General features: G+C 48.4%; 1 protein-coding gene across 1 annotated transcript in view; it reads right to left on the reverse strand.

Annotated features, from left to right (window-relative positions):
* LOC122379712 (acyl-CoA:lysophosphatidylglycerol acyltransferase 1-like) overlaps window positions 1-20546 on the reverse strand; it is a 67037-nt gene that overhangs the window by 24745 nt on the left and 21746 nt on the right. The window contains exon 2 of the mRNA XM_043362115.1: window positions 10155-10221. Within this exon, the coding sequence (XP_043218050.1) occupies window positions 10155-10174 (20 nt within the window). The 5' untranslated portion in view covers window positions 10175-10221. The remainder of the gene's footprint in view (window positions 1-10154; window positions 10222-20546) is intronic.

Raw genomic sequence — 20546 nt, forward strand, 5'->3', positions numbered from 1 at the left:
CATATGCTTAGATATTAGTCCATCACGTCCCGATTTCATGTAGCTCCAAACCACACGCTTCCTTTTGGACCAAACCATTTTGTGCTATTCTTGGACAGAGGCATATTTGCACTTTTTTAATTGAATAATCCACTAGAGACCCAATGCCGAACCCCATAGATGTATGGTAACAGGTAACTTTCGTAATTGAATAGTCAATCAGACAAGACGACGAAAAGCAATCACTTAGTCCGTTGTTGAAGCTCTCTAAATCCTAGTCATGTCACAATTTATCATAGTCTCGTGAACAAAGCCATTCAACACCGTTGGGCGTTCCCAAGCTAAGTTCCATTTAATAAATTGGACACATACGGTTCATCGCTTTATACCTACCGGTGCAAGCACTGGAAAGCACATAAGTTGCGGCACATGGCACGACAAAATCACCATGGCAAAACATTGGCGCGTTGTGCGCCTTACCGTCAATGACCGAAGCCTATGAAGGTAAGACTATCAAATCATCAAGAAGTCCTCAGAAAAAAAAAACTAATGGGGCAGGCGCTATATGTGCATTTGGGACCAGAACAGCTATGTTACCTTTCGTTAACCCGCGACCGCCTGGGGGGGGGGGTCGGATCCGACCCCCCCCCCTCCGTTTTTCTTGAATAACTCATGAACCACTTTCGCTATCTACTTGAAACTTGGCATACCTTCTCCCCCATCAATTTGACGTCTCCTGTGCAATTTTTAAGAAAAAAATTCCAATTTTTTTTTAGATATATCGATTTTAGTGATGTAACTACATGGCGTTTTTAGTCAAAAAGTGGTAAATGTTTAAAAAATCGCCAAAAATCAGGGTTTAAAGCAAATTGCAAATTAAGGACAGGAAAAGACGCAGCTCAACGAGTTCTTTAAAATGGCTATCTCGGATTTTCCATAAAATGTGTTTTTCACCCCTAAAAATTCAAAAAACTATATTTTTTGGAAAACAGCTAATAAAATCCAAAATTTTGGGAATTTCCAAAAAACCGGAGTATGTGTTGTAGAGCTCTATTATAACATTAGATGCCTCAAATTTCAACTTTCTATCTTGATTTTTGACCCCCAAATTGTAAAAAATAGCTCCAACATGTATAGGGCATGGTGACGTCATCAGCATTTTCGTGAATTAGAGGTACTTCTGAACATCGCATGTGAAAACAAATGGCACCACTAGATTCCTGGGACAAAGCTCGTCTAGAAAAGTGCATTTTTATGTCAAAAATAAAAAGTTGAAAAATTGACCTTTTTCTCAGCCCTCGTATAGTATAAACGATTTTTTATGCTTTCAATGCACACTTATCACCAGCACAGTGACTTGGGGTCACATATAACCATTACCATCGGATTCGGCGTGAAAAATAAGCCATAAAACATGTGTCGCACGCCCATGTAGCAGAAATTGAAAACCGTGACCTTTCGTGACCTGACCTGACCTTGACCCGTACTTAGTATGACCCCTATACAAACATGGTACCTTCACTAGGCCTTTGAGGTCATTTTTGGTGAGTTTCGAGCAGCAGCTATCGATTCCGCTGTCCGTAAGCCTAATCATGCAAAACCCCTGAATTTGACCTTTGACCTGACCTTGACCCGAAAGTTGACCTCAATCTTAAAATCTTAAGAGTGCTTTGGGAAGGTCTCGTAGAGACCTTTCGATCGCCGCCTCGCGGGGCTCGATACGACCATTGGTTCTCGAGATAACAGGGGGGGGGGTCGGATCCGACCCCCCCCCCCCCAGGCTGTCGTGGGTACGGAAATAGCCCAGGCGGTGCCGGGTTAAGTATTGAATTTATGGCATAAGTGAAAAGTGGTTAGCACACTTAAGGTACCTATATTTCATGCCCGTTACCATTTACACGAGCCCTACGTCACGTGTCTGTCTGCTAATGCTAAAAATTAGTGCGATAAGCACCCATGGTAGGTATATGTCATAACCGCACGAATGACTCAAGAGCGAAACTCAAGTGCAGGTGGACCATAAAAGCGCTATCACATTGGTCCTTCCACTGGGCTCGTTGGCACACATGGTACACACTCGATTGCATATGATAGCGTGACTGACAGTGAGGTGTGTTTTTCGCGGTGGGCTCGGCTCTGGGGTCGGGGTTCCCACCCGATCCATATGGCTGTTTACAACACGCCACCCGCGCCGCTACGGTTACCAGTGGGTGGCCGTATAGTCGGCGACCGCAGCCGTTCGTCACCGCGCGCCTGCCGACGGGAATCGGATTGCGCTTTACGAGGAAACGAGTGCGCCGCCGATGTACACGGTGCGCTTAGATTGGACTGCGCTTTTCCTGCGTTTTTGCACAGGAAAATGCGCCTGGACTGGAAAGAAAGTAAAATGCCGCATAATCTTCAAACGCTCGATGCCACTGAATGAAATATGCATGTATTATGCTCAGGAACATGGCAAAGTAATAATAAGACTTAAATGCATTAAATTTGAGCAAACACAGCGTCGAAATTCGCTCATGTTTTTAAGTGCGCTTATACTGACCAAAATGCGCCGTGAGTGGAAAATCAGCAATTTCCCTCAATACTAGTGGACATTTTTAAAATATGAATTTCCATAATATATAGCTGATAAATTACCCGTTACTGTACACAATATGATGCTTTTCATCATATTTACCAGTGTTTTATGCGCGGATCAAGATTTTGGTCTCGGCTAGCAGCTATTCGCACTTCAGGAAAATTGCACCACGTCTGGCTGTATGGACAATGTTAAACTCATGCAGCCCCACTCGATTTTTAAGCTGAATTTGTGAAAAGTGTTTTAACAAAAAAACGGTTAAATTGAAGAACGAGTGTTTGGATATTACTCGTCTCATCTTAAAACATTATAAAACACTTCAATAAATAAGAACTTCGTCATACTTTTCCTAAAAAATAAGTTTTATATTTTGGGCTGGTTCAGTTCTGGCGCACTTTTGCCTATGTGCGCTTTTAAGTCCCAGAAATTTGTCCCTTGTCGGCGCAGTGCGCCGAAAAATGACAAATAAATTGCGTGTTTAAGCGCATGAAGGAAAAAATGACGATTTAAGCGCATTTCAGGAAAAACTTTATTAATGATTTATATGTTGCGTTGTTTAGTCTGTATATTTGATTGATCTTTAGCATTACATAACATATAACACTTCCTGAAATGTGATATTCACATCATGTCCTATATATGTTTCACTCTGGTCTTGATTCAGCTATTCAGCTATTTAAGTGTAATTAAGGGTCTTAAGGGGTGTATGGATTTGTGACGTATTACGAGTCTTAATCCACCCTGTACTGTCGGTGTTTATAATTGCATGTGTGTGTTAGGGGGGGGGGGGACGTTTCCCACTACTGACCACAAGCGGCTAGCGGAATACATTTAGAAAATGGGTCAAGTATGGTGAATTAACCCTCGCAAAGGCAGGTGGGTCGTATCGACCCTTCCAAGTTTTATCCTAGACGGACACTAAATGTCAGGTCAATGAGTTATTGATGCCAAAGAGGTACAGCCTCCGACCGGTTCTTCCGGGGTGTGTGCCAAAGTCTAGAGGTTTTCTTACGCTGGTACCCACAGTCTTAAAGATCAAAGGATCCACAGTCCAAGGATCATAATGAAACTTCTCACACATGTTGGGGCATCATTGTCCATCGTTGCTGGGACAATGATGCCCCAACTGGAAATGAAATGAGGCATGGGTTGCTGGAAATGAGGCATGGGTTTGTGAATGCTATGCAGCAGCTCGGGAACTTTTTAAAAGTTGAGGAGGCAAATGTGATTTTCAACTCATTTTGTTTCCATGCAACGCCATTGGGCCAATACTAAATTTCCCCAAATTTTGAGGGGCGGCTGCCTCTGCTGACCACCCCCCCCCCTTCTCCCTGTTCCCGGGCCTATGATGTTATGTCAGTAATAAATATTTGAACAGTGCTGCTGTTTGCATGGCTGGAACTTAATATTCCTTGGTGGTTGTAGCTACAACCCCAACATTTTGGAAATATATCAATATTCATAGGTATGGCACGATGTGTTAAGAATGGAGCTCCTCGTCAACCCAATGGTCACGCCGTGGCGACGCTCTTGCACCCCCCCCCCCCTGTTCAGGGCCGGCGCCACAGATTTCGGACTGGGGGCAGCTTGTCCCGGTAAAGGGCCCATGGCGGAAAGGCCCAAGGTAACCTATAGGTACTCAAAATCCAAAAACTCCTCGGATTTGGCCCATTATTTTTCGAGAGGGGCCCAAATTATGCAAAAATAAAAATAAATAAATAAAAACACCGGAATTTACATAGAGGCCCAACGCTGAGCAGAAAACGGACCATTTGAGGGCGCGCGATTCTGAATCAGCGTCTCCTCCCTTCACTGAGACACTGAGACCAGGGCCCTTTGACTAACCAAGCCCCCTGACTGAAGTGACAAGGTCCATTGGCCAATCAATGCCCTCTGCCCAACCAGGGCCCTCTGGCCGACCAGGACCCTCTGACCGTCCAGGACCCCTGACAGGCCAAGGTCCACTGACAGACCAGGGTCTTTTGGCTGACCAGGGCCCTCTGACCGACCAAGGCCGACTGACCGTCCAGGAAACTCTGACCGACCAAGGCCGACTGACATACCAGGGCCCTCTCTGACCGACCAGGACCTTGTGGCCAAACAGGGCCCTCTGACCGACCATGGCCCTCTGGCCGACCAGTGCCCTCTGACCGACCTTCTGGCCGATCAGGGCCCTCTGACTGACCAGGACCCTCTGACGGACAAAGGCCTTTTGGCCGACCAAGGACCCGTGACCGATTGTGGCCCTCTGACCGACCAGGGCCTTCTGACCGACCAGGACCCTCTGATCGACCGGGTTCGGGGCCCTCTGGCGGACCAGGGCCCTCTGACCGACCAGGGCCCTCTGACGGACAAGGGCCAGGGCCATCTGGCCGATCAGGACCCTCTGGCCGACCAGGGCCCTCTGGCCGACCAAGGCCTTCTGAGCTCTGACCGACCAGGGTCCTCTGTGCTTTGGCCGACCAGGACCCTCTGACATAGCAGGGCCCTCTGATTGACCAGGGCCATCTGGTCAACCAGGGCCCTCTGACTAACCAGGGCCCTCTGGCCGACCAAGGCCCTCTGACTGAAAAGGGCCCTCTAGCCGACCAGGGCCCTCTAGCTGAGCACTGACCAGGGCCCTCCGACCGACACTGACCAGGGCCCTCCGACCGAGACCCGACCAGGGGTCTCCGATCGAATTCAGGTGCATAAATTGGCCATTAGGTACCTCTTGCCTCCAAATGCACGTTCCTGCATTTTTTTTAAAGGGCCCGGCTGGCAGCTGGGGGGGGGGCAGCTGTCCCCCCCCCCCTGTGGCGCCGGTCCTGCCCCTGTTCCGGGCCTATTCCTGCCATGGAGGGAACTCTTGCCAGAGGTGCTGCTAGGCCATGAGCACAGATGGCCTGGCCTGGCGCCATCACTGGCGGCCGCAGCCCGTCACAAAAGGTGGGCCCAATTAGAGCCACATATTTTTCGAGTGAGGGGGCCAGGCCAGACGGTCAGTCAAAGTAAATCCCACAAAAGCCCAAAAAGCTCCTGATTTTACCCACTATTTTTGGGGGTGAGCACTAGATTTACATAAGAAATAGGTAATTTATTTTCATAGATAAGTACCAGTGCTCAAAGTGTCGGGTCCGACTGCTCTGGTTTCATAAGAAATGCAGGGTCGCGACCCCTCCGAACACAACGTCGATGACGCCCCTGAGCTGAAAAGCACGGCCCGTTTCAAGCTGGAGAGGGCCCGTGTTCCAGTCTAAGAGGTCCCGTTTCAAGCCTGAGAAGGCCAGTGAAATGGAATCGGAGGCAGAATAAGTGGAAAAAACGATGAATTTTCGTTTTCGGAAGGGGATATCACGATTTTTTTTCTAGGAAATTATAATTATATGCGTGGTAAAATATGTGGAATTTACAATAATGTACCTATCCATTATGATCTACAGGCCTGCATGCATCGATACTGGGAAAGTGCTGCATATGGCAGCTTCGTTGGAAGGTAAAAGAAAATGGTATAGGTAAAAAAAAGAAATATCCATTCAGGGCGTACTTGATCCGAAATGAGTGCAGTGCGCTTAAAGAAACCGTATGTATAAACACACTGCGCTGTTACCTGAACCATCTTTTCCAGTTTGGGCGTAGTTTTGCGCAATTAGTACTGACAATTCCGGAAAAAAGCTTCCCGTGCCAAATAGGCTGCAGGTTGCCATTGACGTATTTTCCAGTCAAAATATACATATTCGTAATGCTTTTTCAATTCTCTGTCCATCGACGATTGAAATTATTTGCAATCGTTACGACACAAATAAATAGGCTCAAAAGTTAACGAACCTATAAGGGCACACCCCTTCCGCTTAGAGCGCACCGAGATATCGCAGGTCACGTGACTGCGCTTCAACCGGAATCCCCCGTCCAGGCAGCGACGGTGGTGGTGGCGAATAGAGGCATTATAGTGGCGATGAAAGCGATGACGAGAAAAATCCAGCGGCAGCTGGTGGGGGATCTATTCGCGAACAATGAAAACGACAAGAAAAAGAGGTCGAGAGGAGGGACAATGGAATTAGGAAGGGTGCTGTCAGCAAGCCAAAGTCCTTCATAAGCAAATTGAAAAAGAAATGAATGACGATAGCAATAAATCCAAGTGTGGAAGAGCGAGCCCGGAAGTTTTCGTCTTAGTGACACCACTGCCACGAAAATCAGACGATACAATGCCTATATCGTTCCGGTATTGAAGTCATCAAAGCGGCATTCGGAAAAGACGCATTGTACGTGTGCAATGAGCTCCTATGAGCATCCTATACAGTACGCTTAAAGTATTCGACATTTTTCCGGAGTTGTTCTATCAACAGAACGTTCAGCAGCATTTTTCAGTTACCTCGATTTTCTTCGACAGCCTTTCTGGCATCCTCCGTTCATAAATCTCGACCAGCACCACTCCCACGACATCCCTACATGGAAAACTTCCAAAGGTCCAGCTGAACTTCCGCAGCTGACGGAGAAAGGCGCAGACCAAATAAGCTCGCCCGCCGAACGCTAAATCTCCGGCGCTGCCACAATTTAATATCAGCGAATAAATATCGGTCGAGGATTTGGGTCCCATGCCGATCCCGTCCCCGGAAAGACAGACCAGCTGTCTGCTGAGGCGGCAGGCGGCGGGCCACGCCCACAGGACCTCTGCCACGGACGGGTGACGAGGCCCGCCGGTCGCGGCACGGCCCCACCCTACTGTGACCTTTTGCCGGGGGCAGTCCAAATGGCCGCCAGTGACACCAGTCAGCCGGAAACGGGCGCCGCACGAGCCGCCCTGATGGCCCTATCTGACACCAGATCGGGCGGCCACAAGACACCGGAGAAGGGGACCATCGGAGACCGGAGGCGACCCTCGGGATATCAGACACGAATACTTGAAACGGACACCCTGGATATGAGAGACGGAGCCGTCACCACCGGGGCAGAACTATCAACTAAGTGGCATAGCCCATCCGCATGTAACTATGCTGAATATAAATGAGATACTAATTACTATATCAGGTAAGTTAAAATATAGATGTAAGCCATCACTCTCATGGTACGTATCTGGAGAGGTATAGATCGCCGCTACATGTTCGGTTGCAATAACCTAGATGCAGGAATTCGGTCATTTCTTATTTCCAGTTTTGAAGTTCCATAAGACATTGTAACCGCAATACAATGATGCAAAATAACGCGAGATTCGCAGGCACTGCAGGAATCCCTCAAAGCAGCTTGACATATAAGTATAACACCGGTTATTACTTTACGTAAGCATGAACGTTGAGGAAACCAAAAACATCGATTAGTAAGGCTTCATGATAAATTTCCTGCAATGCAAAGATCACCAAGATAACGAAGTGCAACTAAGTATACTGCATGCTGTGTCATGACTTCATTAGGACGGTCTACCACGGTCAAAATTGTTGCCGCGGGCCGCGTTAATATCGCAGCCGCGGGCCTTATTGACCTCTGGCGGTGCTGCCCCTTAGAGACAGGGATATGAGCGTCACAATCAATACGGCGGCCCATACGGCGCCTATCAGACTCGGCTGATCCCCGAGGGGTGTCGGCACCGTATCAGGGCCCGCCTATTACAGCGGCGTAGAGCCATGAATCATTATACGATTCCGGTTATTCACCGCGACCGACACGGAAATGGGACTTTATAGCTCACCGAGGATACATCATAACAGGGACACTGAAATAGACTTCAATCGAGGATAAGCTCACGGTACCGGCGATATATCATTCCAAGCATGCTATAGCATCCTACAGTGCCCTGGGGCATCGCTTTGATACATAGAGCGATGAAAGTACAGACTCCTCACAGTGATTCGTCTTTACAATGGAATCCGGAACTGCAAGTAGTGCCAAGTCGACCTCTGGAAATATGGCTGGTCGACCAGATCCGGTCTTTCCGTCAGTCCGACTCAGACAGACCAGTAGCACCAAACTGGCCCCGTGGCCACATTCCTCGGCGGTGGACTGACTACGCGAACTAGGGGATGGGGGTCGCAAGTCGGGGGGGGGGGGGTGGAGATATCGACCATGAAACAGACAAGAGTAGGTAGCGGCTTATATCTTTTGGACTTTGGAGTGGAGGTGTGCAGATATGTGTCATCAGCCGATGGGCGTGTCTTTATAAAAATGTGAAAATGGATTAAAATTTGAGGGAGAATGACATATTTGCCGGGAATCGTAAAACAACCTGAAACTTAAATTAACCTTCATAGTCTCGTGTGTCAGGGCAGCTGGATAGATCTATCATTAACAGCCCAGTCTCATTGACCGACCAAAGTCCGCGCGGCAATGTTTGTGCCACAGCTGCGGGCCGGCTGTGGGAGCGACTGTGGGCGCAGCTGCGGGCCGGCTGTGGGCGCAACTGTGGGCGCGGCTGCGGCCCGGTCGGCTGATACAGCTGTCGGGCAGGGCAGCTGCGGAAAAGTACTGTAGTACAGCTGCAGGGCAGGGAGGGTTACAGCTGATGAAGAAGAGAGGGCCCAGGCTGCAGCTCTGGTGTCGAAAAAACCGTATGTGTGAAGATGTTCACTGGCGTGCAGCCGCAAACATTAGTTGGATCGGTTGAATCAACCACAGACATACAATGGCCCAAAACTTCGTTCCTCTGAAAGAGAGCGCCTTCGAACTTGCTCATGAGTATACGTGAACCGTCCGACATCGCTGCTACATTTCGACGCTCAGAGCAAAGTCTGTCAGTCTGGCGCCCTTGTATAGATAAAAGTTATTTCCTCTTCATTATGAACGAGCAAACTATTCAATGTTCATAAATTTCGAGCGCTGAGGGACGGGCAAAGCCCAGGATCCGTCAGTGTTGGCACTCTTCCACCCATCCACAAACACGGCCAGGAGGGCCCAGGGTGAGACGAAACACGCCTCGGGCGTGAGCCATCTGCCGTCGACATACAAATGATCAGGTGCAGACAGGCTGCCAGAGCAGGGTGCATTGAAGTCGTGAAAACAGGAGGCGCGGATGTGCAAACAGAGGGACGGACGGGTAGACCGTCGAGTCACCCGTCAGGTGGGAGTGTCTGAACAGGCCTGAACGGGGCGTGACTGCGAGGTCAGACATGTGTACTCTGTTCTGACCGCGGCACGCTACTGTTTACAGGACCTTGAACGGTGGACTGGGAGGGGACCTGCTGACGGGGCTGTATAAGTGTATAGCGTTAGCGGTCGCAGACGACCGCGGTAGGCCCATCATCGGGCTCATCGGCGAACCAATAACCGCCCAGCTGCGCCGTGACCATAATCATTCAGAGTTGGCAGGTAGCGTCGTGAGGACGATAGAATTTGGGGAGAGAAAGGCGCCGATCAAATCCGTCGACATAAATCTGAGGCAATAATAATATACCCAGATAAGCAAGAATGTTCAGGCACCGAATCTCGTGATTTTACTTCCGCCTACCCACAGCACCTTGCATAAAAAAATAACGGTAGTAATCTACAATGGCTTGGATAATTTTCAAACGCCGCCTTCCGCAAAGCACCACTTCAAACCAAGCGTGCGCATAACAACATGGGAAGTGCTGGGACGCAAGTTCAAGAGCACCACTCGACGGGCGAGATAAGATGTCGAGGGCCCACTCACCTCCGAAGTTTGGAGTCCATCGCGGCCGCCGTGCCTCCTCCTCCGGTCACGGGTCACACCCAGTCACCTGAGTAACAGAGAGATAACGTCAGTACGATAAACTCCCCACGTTGGAGACCAGCACCCCGTCCCTCCAAGCCTGTGTCCAGTCCGACGCACGACTACCGGGCGCTCCTCCCACTCACTCCAGCCATCGGACAGCATTACGAATAGGTGCCCTGTTGGTGGTCGTTGCAGCAGTCCCTGCTCGTCTTTGAGTCCCACCTAATTTGAGTCCCACCTCACAGAACAGCCTGCGAGGTGCGCCTACAGCAGGACCATCCAACCGATATAGAACGGACAGCTGGAGCCTGGAGCACGCATGGGGAAGGATAAGGACCAACCATGGTTGCAGAGGAGGCAGGCGTATGATGACTTTCTGAAATGGGATTCAAACGGAAATGTTTTGGCGACGGCGGCGGCGGCGGCAATACGCTTGCGGGAGCGGGTATGCACATGAAATCGGATTTAAAGGGACCCTCCCACCTTCAAAAAAGTTTATGAATTGGCATGAAAGTGATGTCGCTCGGTTCAGAAAGAGCGGAAACGAATATCTACCAAATTTCACCGAAAAATATTCACCGGTTTTCAAGATATTAGACTTTTACTTTTGTTTACTTTTTTGGGATCTCCGCTGTTTCTAGCGACTTTATTTTAGAAGTGCGGCGTTTGCGGCAGATGTTGCGCGCAAATAACATATACCACCGCGTGCTACAAAACGTTTTAGTCAAACATTTAAATATCGTTAGATATCTGCGCTGACGTCACACATTCAGAGGGGTATTCCCAAGCATTAGCCCCTCTGAATCAAAATGCTGCAATTTTGAAATTCAATATTTCCGATTTAAGGCATTTCTCGATGTTGTGAGTGCCGAAACCGGTAATTGTGAGCCAGGGACCCCATTTTGGCTATCTCAACTCAAATCTAATGTTAAGGTGGGAGGGTCCCTTTAATATAACATTAATCCTTCTGATAAGTTAGGCAAGAGACCTATTTTTGCGATTTTATGCAATAGCGCTCTGTTCAGCCAGAAACTGGGCTAACGACTCAGCCCGACCCAGCCTCTATTTCTTTATTCAAAAATTCTCGTGAGCGACATCACAGTGAGCCCTCACTCTTGGAGGTGCCGATTTTAGCAATCGGCTGAACAAGAGCTGAGAGAGGAGGGGAGAAGAGAGGAGGGGAGAAAAGAGAGAGAGAGAGAGAGAGAGAGAGAGAGAGAGAGAGAGAGAGAGAGAGAGAGAGAGAGAGAGAGACAGAGACAGAGACAGAGACAGAGACAGAGACAGAGACAGAGACAGAGACAGAGACAGAGACAGAGACAGAGACAGAGACAGAGACAGAGACAGAGACAGAGACAGAGACAGAGACAGAGACAGAGACAGAGACAGAGACAGAGAGAGAGAGAGAGAGAGAGAGAGAGAGAGAGAGAGAGAGAGAGAGAGAGAGAGAGAGAGAGAGAGAGAGACACGCCAGAGGCGGAAGAGGGAAGAAATCGACACAGGAAAGCACGTTTTTAGTCACCCGTTTTAACTCGGTCGGAAATGACCTCCCTCAGCAACCCTCTGATCAGCCCAAAACTCCATCTCGCGTGTTACCTCCGGCCGGCCGACCACCCAGATTCTCCTATTTCTGGCCCGGCCAGCCGGCGGGGTGTCTGAACAGCTGCGGCGGCCACATCCTCCCGGCCCGGCCCGACCCGTCGACCACGTGTCGTCTGCCGCCGGCGCCGACGATCGATGCTCCCCGTCGACGGGCCGCAAGCTGGCGCAGCCGAGAGCCGCCGCAGCTCCGGCGCGAACCGGCCGGGAGGGCCGTGTGTTCAGCGCCGCCGGCGGGGCAGGGACCACCAACAGGTGGGCGGGGTGGCGGGCGGAGCCAGGCGGCACGGCAGGAGGGAGGGGGGGCTGGTCACCGGAGGGGTCGGTGGGGTCCACAGGTGGGGGTTCGCCCCCCTCCCCAGCCCCTGGCGGCCCGGATGTATCGATCGCGCCGGCCCGTGACGATGTGACCGGTCACAGTGATGGGACGCGCAGCGGGGGGGGGGGGGGGCGGGGGCCCGGGGAGACGAACACGCAATAGAGCACGGCCAGAGCCGACCGGACACGGTTGATGAATGGTGCAGCGGTGATATTTAATCCGCACAGCGAAACTCTACCGGCGCACGGGACATCTCAGATGAGCCACAGCCGGGCTTTCACCGGAGCCGAGCTGCACTGACGAGTGACGACATATTACATCAGAGAATCGCCATTAAAAGCCGTGCAGCCTCAGAAATCGAGGACCCCTAATGAAAAGTAAGAATATATGTTCCCATGTAGAAAACGAACGTCAAGTGCTCGGTGCTTTTCAGCCAAAAGTCCCTCTCTACATATATGCAGTGCACTATGCAATAGTGCGCAACAACATCACAGGCATGGTGTATTGTCAGGTCGTTCACTGCGCAAACTAGTATATGGCGAATTTTGTGTATTTCTGCACCTATGAGTAGTTGCCCATAAATAAGTTCAGTTTTCTCTTACACCAGCTTCCATTGACAACCACTTTGACCAAGCTGCGAGCACTGGCTGAAGTGCAGCCATTTTCTATCGCGGATCGACTTGTAAGATCCATCACCGACTCCCGCGCAAATGAAGCGCAAGACGTGCTGGCGAGAAACGGCGCCAATGTAGCGCAAGATGTGCGGGCATGGCGGTGATGGTTCTGGAGAACCCATCAGTAGAGGGGGCAGACTGGCATCCGGGTAACCACCGGCGCGTGCTTATCTGGCTGGTCAGGCCGCCGCTGACGAGCCAGCTCTGGGAGCTGGGCATGAGCCTAAGGTCCGGAGCTCCGGGAGCACGGGGAGCTAAGGTCCGGAGCTCGAGGGCAAAGAGCTGAGGTACGGAGCTCCGGAGGCAGAGGAACTGCGAGGTCCGGAGCTCGAGGGCAGGGAGCCGAACTCCGCAACTCCTGGGACAGGAAAGCCGGAGCTCCGGGGCGGGAAGCTGCAAGGTACGGAGCTCGAGGGCGGGGAGCTGGGAGTGGGAGCTCTGGGGGCGGAGGAGCCCAGATAGAGAGATATGGATGGGCATGGAGCCAAGGTCAGCAGCCCTGTGGCAGGAAATCCGAGCTCGACGACTTACTAAGTTAGGTAGCTGTCATCCCAGGCCACTGGGTCTTGCAGGTAGGGCCGGAAAACATTTATCTTTATATAAACTGGACTTTTTGGAAAGCTATTAGATGTTCAAAGTTTCAAACCCATAGCAAGGCTGTAAGAAATTGTTTGTTTTTTAGCATCATGAAACTATCTTATTCAGTTATGTCAGTCTTGCTTGCAGTCAGCAATTTCAAACTCATGTTCTAGAACATAAAGGAACTTTTTCTCATCCAGCCTCAGGGGCATCAGTACAGATAAGTCTGCGCCCAATGAATGGAAAAAAAAACTTAAATACGCGCATCAATTGTGTTGAAATATAATTCAGCACTGCATAGCAATGGTTTTGGTGCATATCTTATACCTATCATTTATCAATTATTTTACTATTCATATAAAAATCATTGATGCATTTAACTTATAAATATCTTAATTTCACCAACATGAATGTCGGTTACATAAACGGTTATAAAAAAGTAAACAAAAGAATAAGAAGCTACCGCTTTTTCACGCATTCCCTTCAGTCTCGCATAAATACCTAATTATCATAAATGGTAAGACAACCATTTTCGCAGTTATTATTGTAAAAGTCATAAGTACAGTAGCATTTTCATTAACGAATAACGAACACTGCTTCAACACGGAATCCAGGGGCGGTCGTGCGACTTAATCGCGACGGCTGTCCCGCCGGGGACAGGAATTGAGTCAAATGTCGCCAGACAGCACGCTATCGTCGTGCATATTAAATTATCGGAATGTGGCCGAGCCGACAACTGGCAAGGTGGATATCGGAGACTTTGTAGACAATCAGTAGGTAATAACAGCGAAAAACAGCCGCGGCTGACAGCTCACAGCCTGAGCCATGCAAAACGGTGAGTTATATTTCACCAATTTGACTTGTTCCATTGGAATGGTGACCTTTGCGTGGGGTCAAATGAAATATAAATGATCTCGTGCCTTGTCAAGTCTCCATGGACATTTTATGTGTCTAAAATTAGACGCACGTTATGGAAACTCGATGATTCTGGTATGAATCAAGGCTGGCGCATACATACAGGGCCACACTCCGACAAATATGCAGCCACAGCTCTTTTACTTATTGTAAGCAAAGGGGATGAGATACCTAACATACGAGATCGTTATGATGTATACCTACCACCAGCAGGGGCGTCGCCACGGATTTTTGAGTGGGGGGGTCGGGTTTCTAGTCTTCACCCGATGGGTAGGGGTGTTTTTTTTTTGCCACACTTCCCAGTTTTGTGCGTGCGTATGTGTGTGTGTGCGTGTGTAACAAATCGGCGCGCAGCGCCGCCAAATTTGGTATAACCTATTAGGTAGGTAGGTATACCTACCTACATCACTTGCGTAAAGATTATCACCAGGGGCGTCGCCGACGGGGGGGTCGGGGGGGTCGTGACCCCCCCACTCTTGAAAACTGGGGGTGTCGACCCCCCCACTTTTTGCGATGCTGAGTATGCTTTTTTAGCTTTTATGTCAGTGAAGCAGGCGTCAGCAACACCAACAAATACATCAGATTCAAAATCGCTTCAAGAGCTCCCTAAAGCCAATTACCCAATTACCTAAAGGTCAATTAGCTGTGGGCGGGGAACACCAGCACAACAATGTTTTTAAGTAGCCCCCATCCTAGTATACCTTTTTATCCCTCAAAGGATTGGACGCGCCAAAACTGCCCCGAGCGTTCGTCTGATCGTTTAAAAAAAAAATGGTCGCAGTCGATTCGTCGGATCAGTACCTAACTACAAAACTACAAACTAGCCTCAGCCCCATGGCTACCGTCACAACTAGCTGTACAGTGCACATGTAGGGGAAAGGGAGTCAGATGGAACCGTCTCGGGCTTTCGCAAAGAAGTCGCGCAAAAAGGAGCCGATTGCAACAAAACTTCCGGTGCGCTCGAGTTAATCACCTACTTAAAAAAAATCGATATCCCTGATTCAAATAAAGATGACCTTAGTTCACTTTTTCATAACGTGCTTTTAATTGATAGGGTAGTTTTTGGAGCTGATTTTGAACTTAGCGCCCATCTGAACATTTAAGAAGTAGTTGTGTTGCTTATTCATATAACATGCTAGGAAGCAATCGGTGGTGGTCATCCACTATTAGGTACTGGTCGATCTGACCTGACCTGATCTACCCCAAATGCATGGAGTCATCATCTTCGTTCAAAACTAAGATAACATTCGTAATCAGAACCTCGAAAAACCATCACAACTTACATTCGTTAAGTTCTAGCAGGTCCCGAGTTTCTCTACTTATTGGCGATGACCTGAGTCCTGAGATGACCCGAAAACTTGTAAATGGGTACCATCGGCTTTCTCTCGTCACGGGCAGCATGCTCTTTTTTTCCGCAAACCTGTAGATCGATCAGGGGTCGAAAGCATGCCTCAGCGTTAGTTTAGTATACGTTAACACGCGCACTGCAGCGGGTCTGAGCCGAACACGAACTGCAGGGGGGGGGTTGAAAACAACCCCCCCCCCTGAGATCTCGAAAACGGCGTAACGTAGCGACAAGCGGTAAACGGTGTTGGATAGGTTAAGATGAGATCGACAAGAAATACTAAGATCATTTTTGGGTCAGGTCAAAAACGAGGTCACCAGAGGTCACCGAAGACAAAATGTTACGATTTTCACAACAGGAAGTTCTCGGTAGTTTTTCTTGAATAACTTGTCTTGCACACAAGACAGAGGATCGATTCGAACGCCATCGTTCTTAGCTCGTCAAGGCGCATCGAATGATATATAATATGACCTCGAAAGGTCAAGTTGAAAATTTGACCTCAGGTCAAGGTCATGACCTGACCGAAATAGGTCATGTTGCATATCATTCGATCCGCATTGACGAGAAAAACCCGATAAACGTCGAACGGAGTCTCTATCTCTACTCAATCTCAAGTTATTGAAGAAAAACCGCTGGTGACCTCAGGTGACCTAAGATGACCTGGAGATCACCTTCCAAAGTCATAAGTGATATGTTTCGGTGAAATCACCAACAGGGACCTGTAATACTATGATCCTGAGCGTGTTGAAGTCATAGGGTGGCATTCAGAGTAAGTTGAAATTTCTCCCATTGACTTATAATGGGCCGGTCGCAATAATGACCTGACCTTAGGTCATCGATATAAAAATTCCGAGATATACAAGTTGTAGCTCGTGATGACTTTACTATTTCCTGTGGGTTTCAAGATCATATCTCAACAACTGTGGGCTTGGTGGGATTGCAAACTTCGCAATTTACGTTTCGAGGTAGGGTCACTTGACCTGACCTGGTGACCTGACCATAGGTCACCTGGGGTCAAAATTTTTACTCAAGGTGTGGAAAAGTTGTGAGAACAGGTATGCAAAATTTGGCGGCGCTACGCGCCGCCGTTTTCTCGCAATTTGCGAAAAACCACAGGGGGGGGTTGAAAACAACCCCCCCCCCTGCAGTGCGCGTGTTAAATACGTTAGCGACTTGGAAACCACCAATAGAAGGGCTACAGTGAAGCAGAAAACTATTCGATAGCTCTTTTAACGCTCTTTCGCTAGCTTCACGTTAGATTTCATCTCAGGTCTATGTTTGGCCCATAAGAAGGCAAACAGCTAACTGGACAAATTCTGCCGAAACATCTGTTTTGCAATAACTTTCGATTCCGTGAATTTGTATGGTATGTACGTATGTTGTCTTGTCACCACCGTCTTGATCTCTTTGAGACGCGCCACATGAGTTAAAATTTGACCATTCAGAATTAACGTTAAAACGACCTCAGGTCAACGTTATGTCCTGATCGAAAAAGGACCTCCTGCTGCATATGAATGGATCCGTGTTGTTGAGCTGAACAGTGAACACCTTCCAGGTGCTGTCATCGCTTTACTGCGTCTTCGTCAAAAGTTGTAGAAAAAAATGCTGGTGGCCATCGATGGACATTTCCACTAATGACCTTTCGAGTCATCACTCGCCATAAGTTGCACCCTGTCCCTGGCAATGAATGAGCTGATTTGTCATGGCTCCAAAGATATTTTGCGTTTCTGACGAACTTTTTCAAAGCAGGAGGCATTCGTGCTTTTTCTAATTTCTCATTATTTTCTAATGATGAGGTCACGTATTTGACCTGCCTTCAGATCATAGATGTAAATCCTCAGTTAGAATCATGAATTGCTGACACGTATAAATTAGGTACCTATACAGTGTACCAAATTTCGAAGTTATGGGAGGAAAGCTACAAGAATGGCGAGAGGGGAAACTCAGGAAAGTTTTTATAGAGGTATACCGTATAACTGAACTTGACATGGCGACCTGACCTTAAGTGACCAGTGATAATCTTTACGCAAGTGATGTAGGTAGGTATACCTACCTACCTAATAGGTTATACCAAATTTGGCGGCGCTGCGCGCCGATTTGTTACACACGCACACACACACATACGCACGCACAAAACTGGGAAGTGTGGCAAAAAAAAAAACACCCCTACCCATCGGGTGAAGACTAGAAACCCGACCCCCCCACTCAAAAATCCGTGGCGACGCCCCTGATTATCACTGGTCACTTAAGGTCAGGTCGCCATGTCAAGTTCAGTTATACGGTATACCTCTATAAAAACTTTCCTGAGTTTCCCCTCTCGCCATTCTTGTAGCTTTCCTCCCATAACTTCGAAATTTGGTACACTGTATAGGTACCTAATTTATACGTGTCAGCAATTCATGATTCTAACTGAGGATTTACATCTATGATCTGAAGGCAGGTCAAATACGTGACCTCATCATTAGAAAATAATGAGAAATTAGAAAAAGCACGAATGCCTCCTGCTTTGAAAAAGTTCGTCAGAAACGCAAAATATCTTTGGAGCCATGACAAATCAGCTCATTCATTGCCAGGGACAGGGTGCAACTTATGGCGAGTGATGACTCGAAAGGTCATTAGTGGAAATGTCCATCGATGGCCACCAGCATTTTTTTCTACAACTTTTGACGAAGACGCAGTAAAGCGATGACAGCACCTGGAAGGTGTTCACTGTTCAGCTCAACAACACGGATCCATTCATATGCAGCAGGAGGTCCTTTTTCGATCAGGACATAACGTTGACCTGAGGTCGTTTTAACGTTAATTCTGAATGGTCAAATTTTAACTCATGTGGCGCGTCTCAAAGAGATCAAGACGGTGGTGACAAGACAACATACGTACATACCATACAAATTCACGGAATCGAAAGTTATTGCAAAACAGATGTTTCGGCAGAATTTGTCCAGTTAGCTGTTTGCCTTCTTATGGGCCAAACATAGACCTGAGATGAAATCTAACGTGAAGCTAGCGAAAGAGCGTTAAAAGAGCTATCGAATAGTTTTCTGCTTCACTGTAGCCCTTCTATTGGTGGTTTCCAAGTCGCTAACGTATTTAACACGCGCACTGCAGGGGGGGGGGTTGTTTTCAACCCCCCCCCCTGTGGTTTTTCGCAAATTGCGAGAAAACGGCGGCGCGTAGCGCCGCCAAATTTTGCATACCTGTTCTCACAACTTTTCCACACCTTGAGTAAAAATTTTGACCCCAGGTGACCTATGGTCAGGTCACCAGGTCAGGTCAAGTGACCCTACCTCGAAACGTAAATTGCGAAGTTTGCAATCCCACCAAGCCCACAGTTGTTGAGATATGATCTTGAAACCCACAGGAAATAGTAAAGTCATCACGAGCTACAACTTGTATATCTCGGAATTTTTATATCGATGACCTAAGGTCAGGTCATTATTGCGACCGGCCCATTATAAGTCAATGGGAGAAATTTCAACTTACTCTGAATGCCACCCTATGACTTCAACACGCTCAGGATCATAGTATTACAGGTCCCTGTTGGTGATTTCACCGAAACATATCACTTATGACTTTGGAAGGTGATCTCCAGGTCATCTTAGGTCACCTGAGGTCACCAGCGGTTTTTCTTCAATAACTTGAGATTGAGTAGAGATAGAGACTCCGTTCGACGTTTATCGGGTTTTTCTCGTCAATGCGGATCGAATGATATGCAACATGACCTATTTCGGTCAGGTCATGACCTTGACCTGAGGTCAAATTTTCAACTTGACCTTTCGAGGTCATATTATATATCATTCGATGCGCCTTGACGAGCTAAGAACGATGGCGTTCGAATCGATCCTCTGTCTTGTGTGCAAGACAAGTTATTCAAGAAAAACTACCGAGAACTTCCTGTTGTGAAAATCGTAACATTTTGTCTTCGGTGACCTCTGGTGACCTCGTTTTTGACCTGACCCAAAAATGATCTTAGTATTTCTTGTCGATCTCATCTTAACCTATCCAACACCGTTTACCGCTTGTCGCTACGTTGCGCCGTTTTCGAGATCTCAGGGGGGGTTGTTTTCAACCCCCCCCCCCCCTGCAGTTCGTGTTCGGCTCAGACCCGCTGCAGTGCGCGTGTTAACGTATACTAAACTAACGCTGAGGCATGCTTTCGACCCCTGATCGATCTACAGGTTTGCGGAAAAAAGAGCATGCTGCCCGTGACGAGAGAAAGCCGATGGTACCCATTTACAAGTTTTCGGGTCATCTCAGGACTCAGGTCATCGCCAATAAGTAGAGAAACTCGGGACCTGCTAGAACTTAACGAATGTAAGTTGTGATGGTTTTTCGAGGTTCTGATTACGAATGTTATCTTAGTTTTGAACGAAGATGATGACTCCATGCATTTGGGGTAGATCAGGTCAGGTCAGATCGACCAGTACCTAATAGTGGATGACCACCACCGATTGCTTCCTAGCATGTTATATGAATAAGCAACACAACTACTTCTTAAATGTTCAGATGGGCGCTAAGTTCAAAATCAGCTCCAAAAACTACCCTATCAATTAAAAGCACGTTATGAAAAAGTGAACTAAGGTCATCTTTATTTGAATCAGGGATATCGATTTATTTTAAGTAGGTGATTAACTCGAGCGCACCGGAAGTTTTGTTGCAATCGGCTCCTTTTTGCGCGACTTCTTTGCGAAAGCCCGAGACGGTTCCATCTGACTCCCTTTCCCCTACATGTGCACTGTACAGTAGGTCTACAAAAAAAGTCCCCCGCTCCAGAGGCGGCCGGCCGGCCGAACCCCCGGATTCCAGCCCCGACTCTATTGCGCAGGCCGCGGCAGCGACACGGGTCAGGTCGCGGCGCCCGGCGAGTGGGTCAGTTGGCGGCGGCCGGCCGTGGAGTGAGGACGCCGTGTGAGGGGCGC

This window comes from Amphibalanus amphitrite, unplaced genomic scaffold (genome assembly GCF_019059575.1).
Source record: "Amphibalanus amphitrite isolate SeventyFive unplaced genomic scaffold, NRLGWU_Aamphi_draft 000083F_arrow, whole genome shotgun sequence".
In the NCBI taxonomy this organism is placed as follows: Eukaryota; Metazoa; Arthropoda; class Thecostraca; order Balanomorpha; family Balanidae; genus Amphibalanus; species Amphibalanus amphitrite.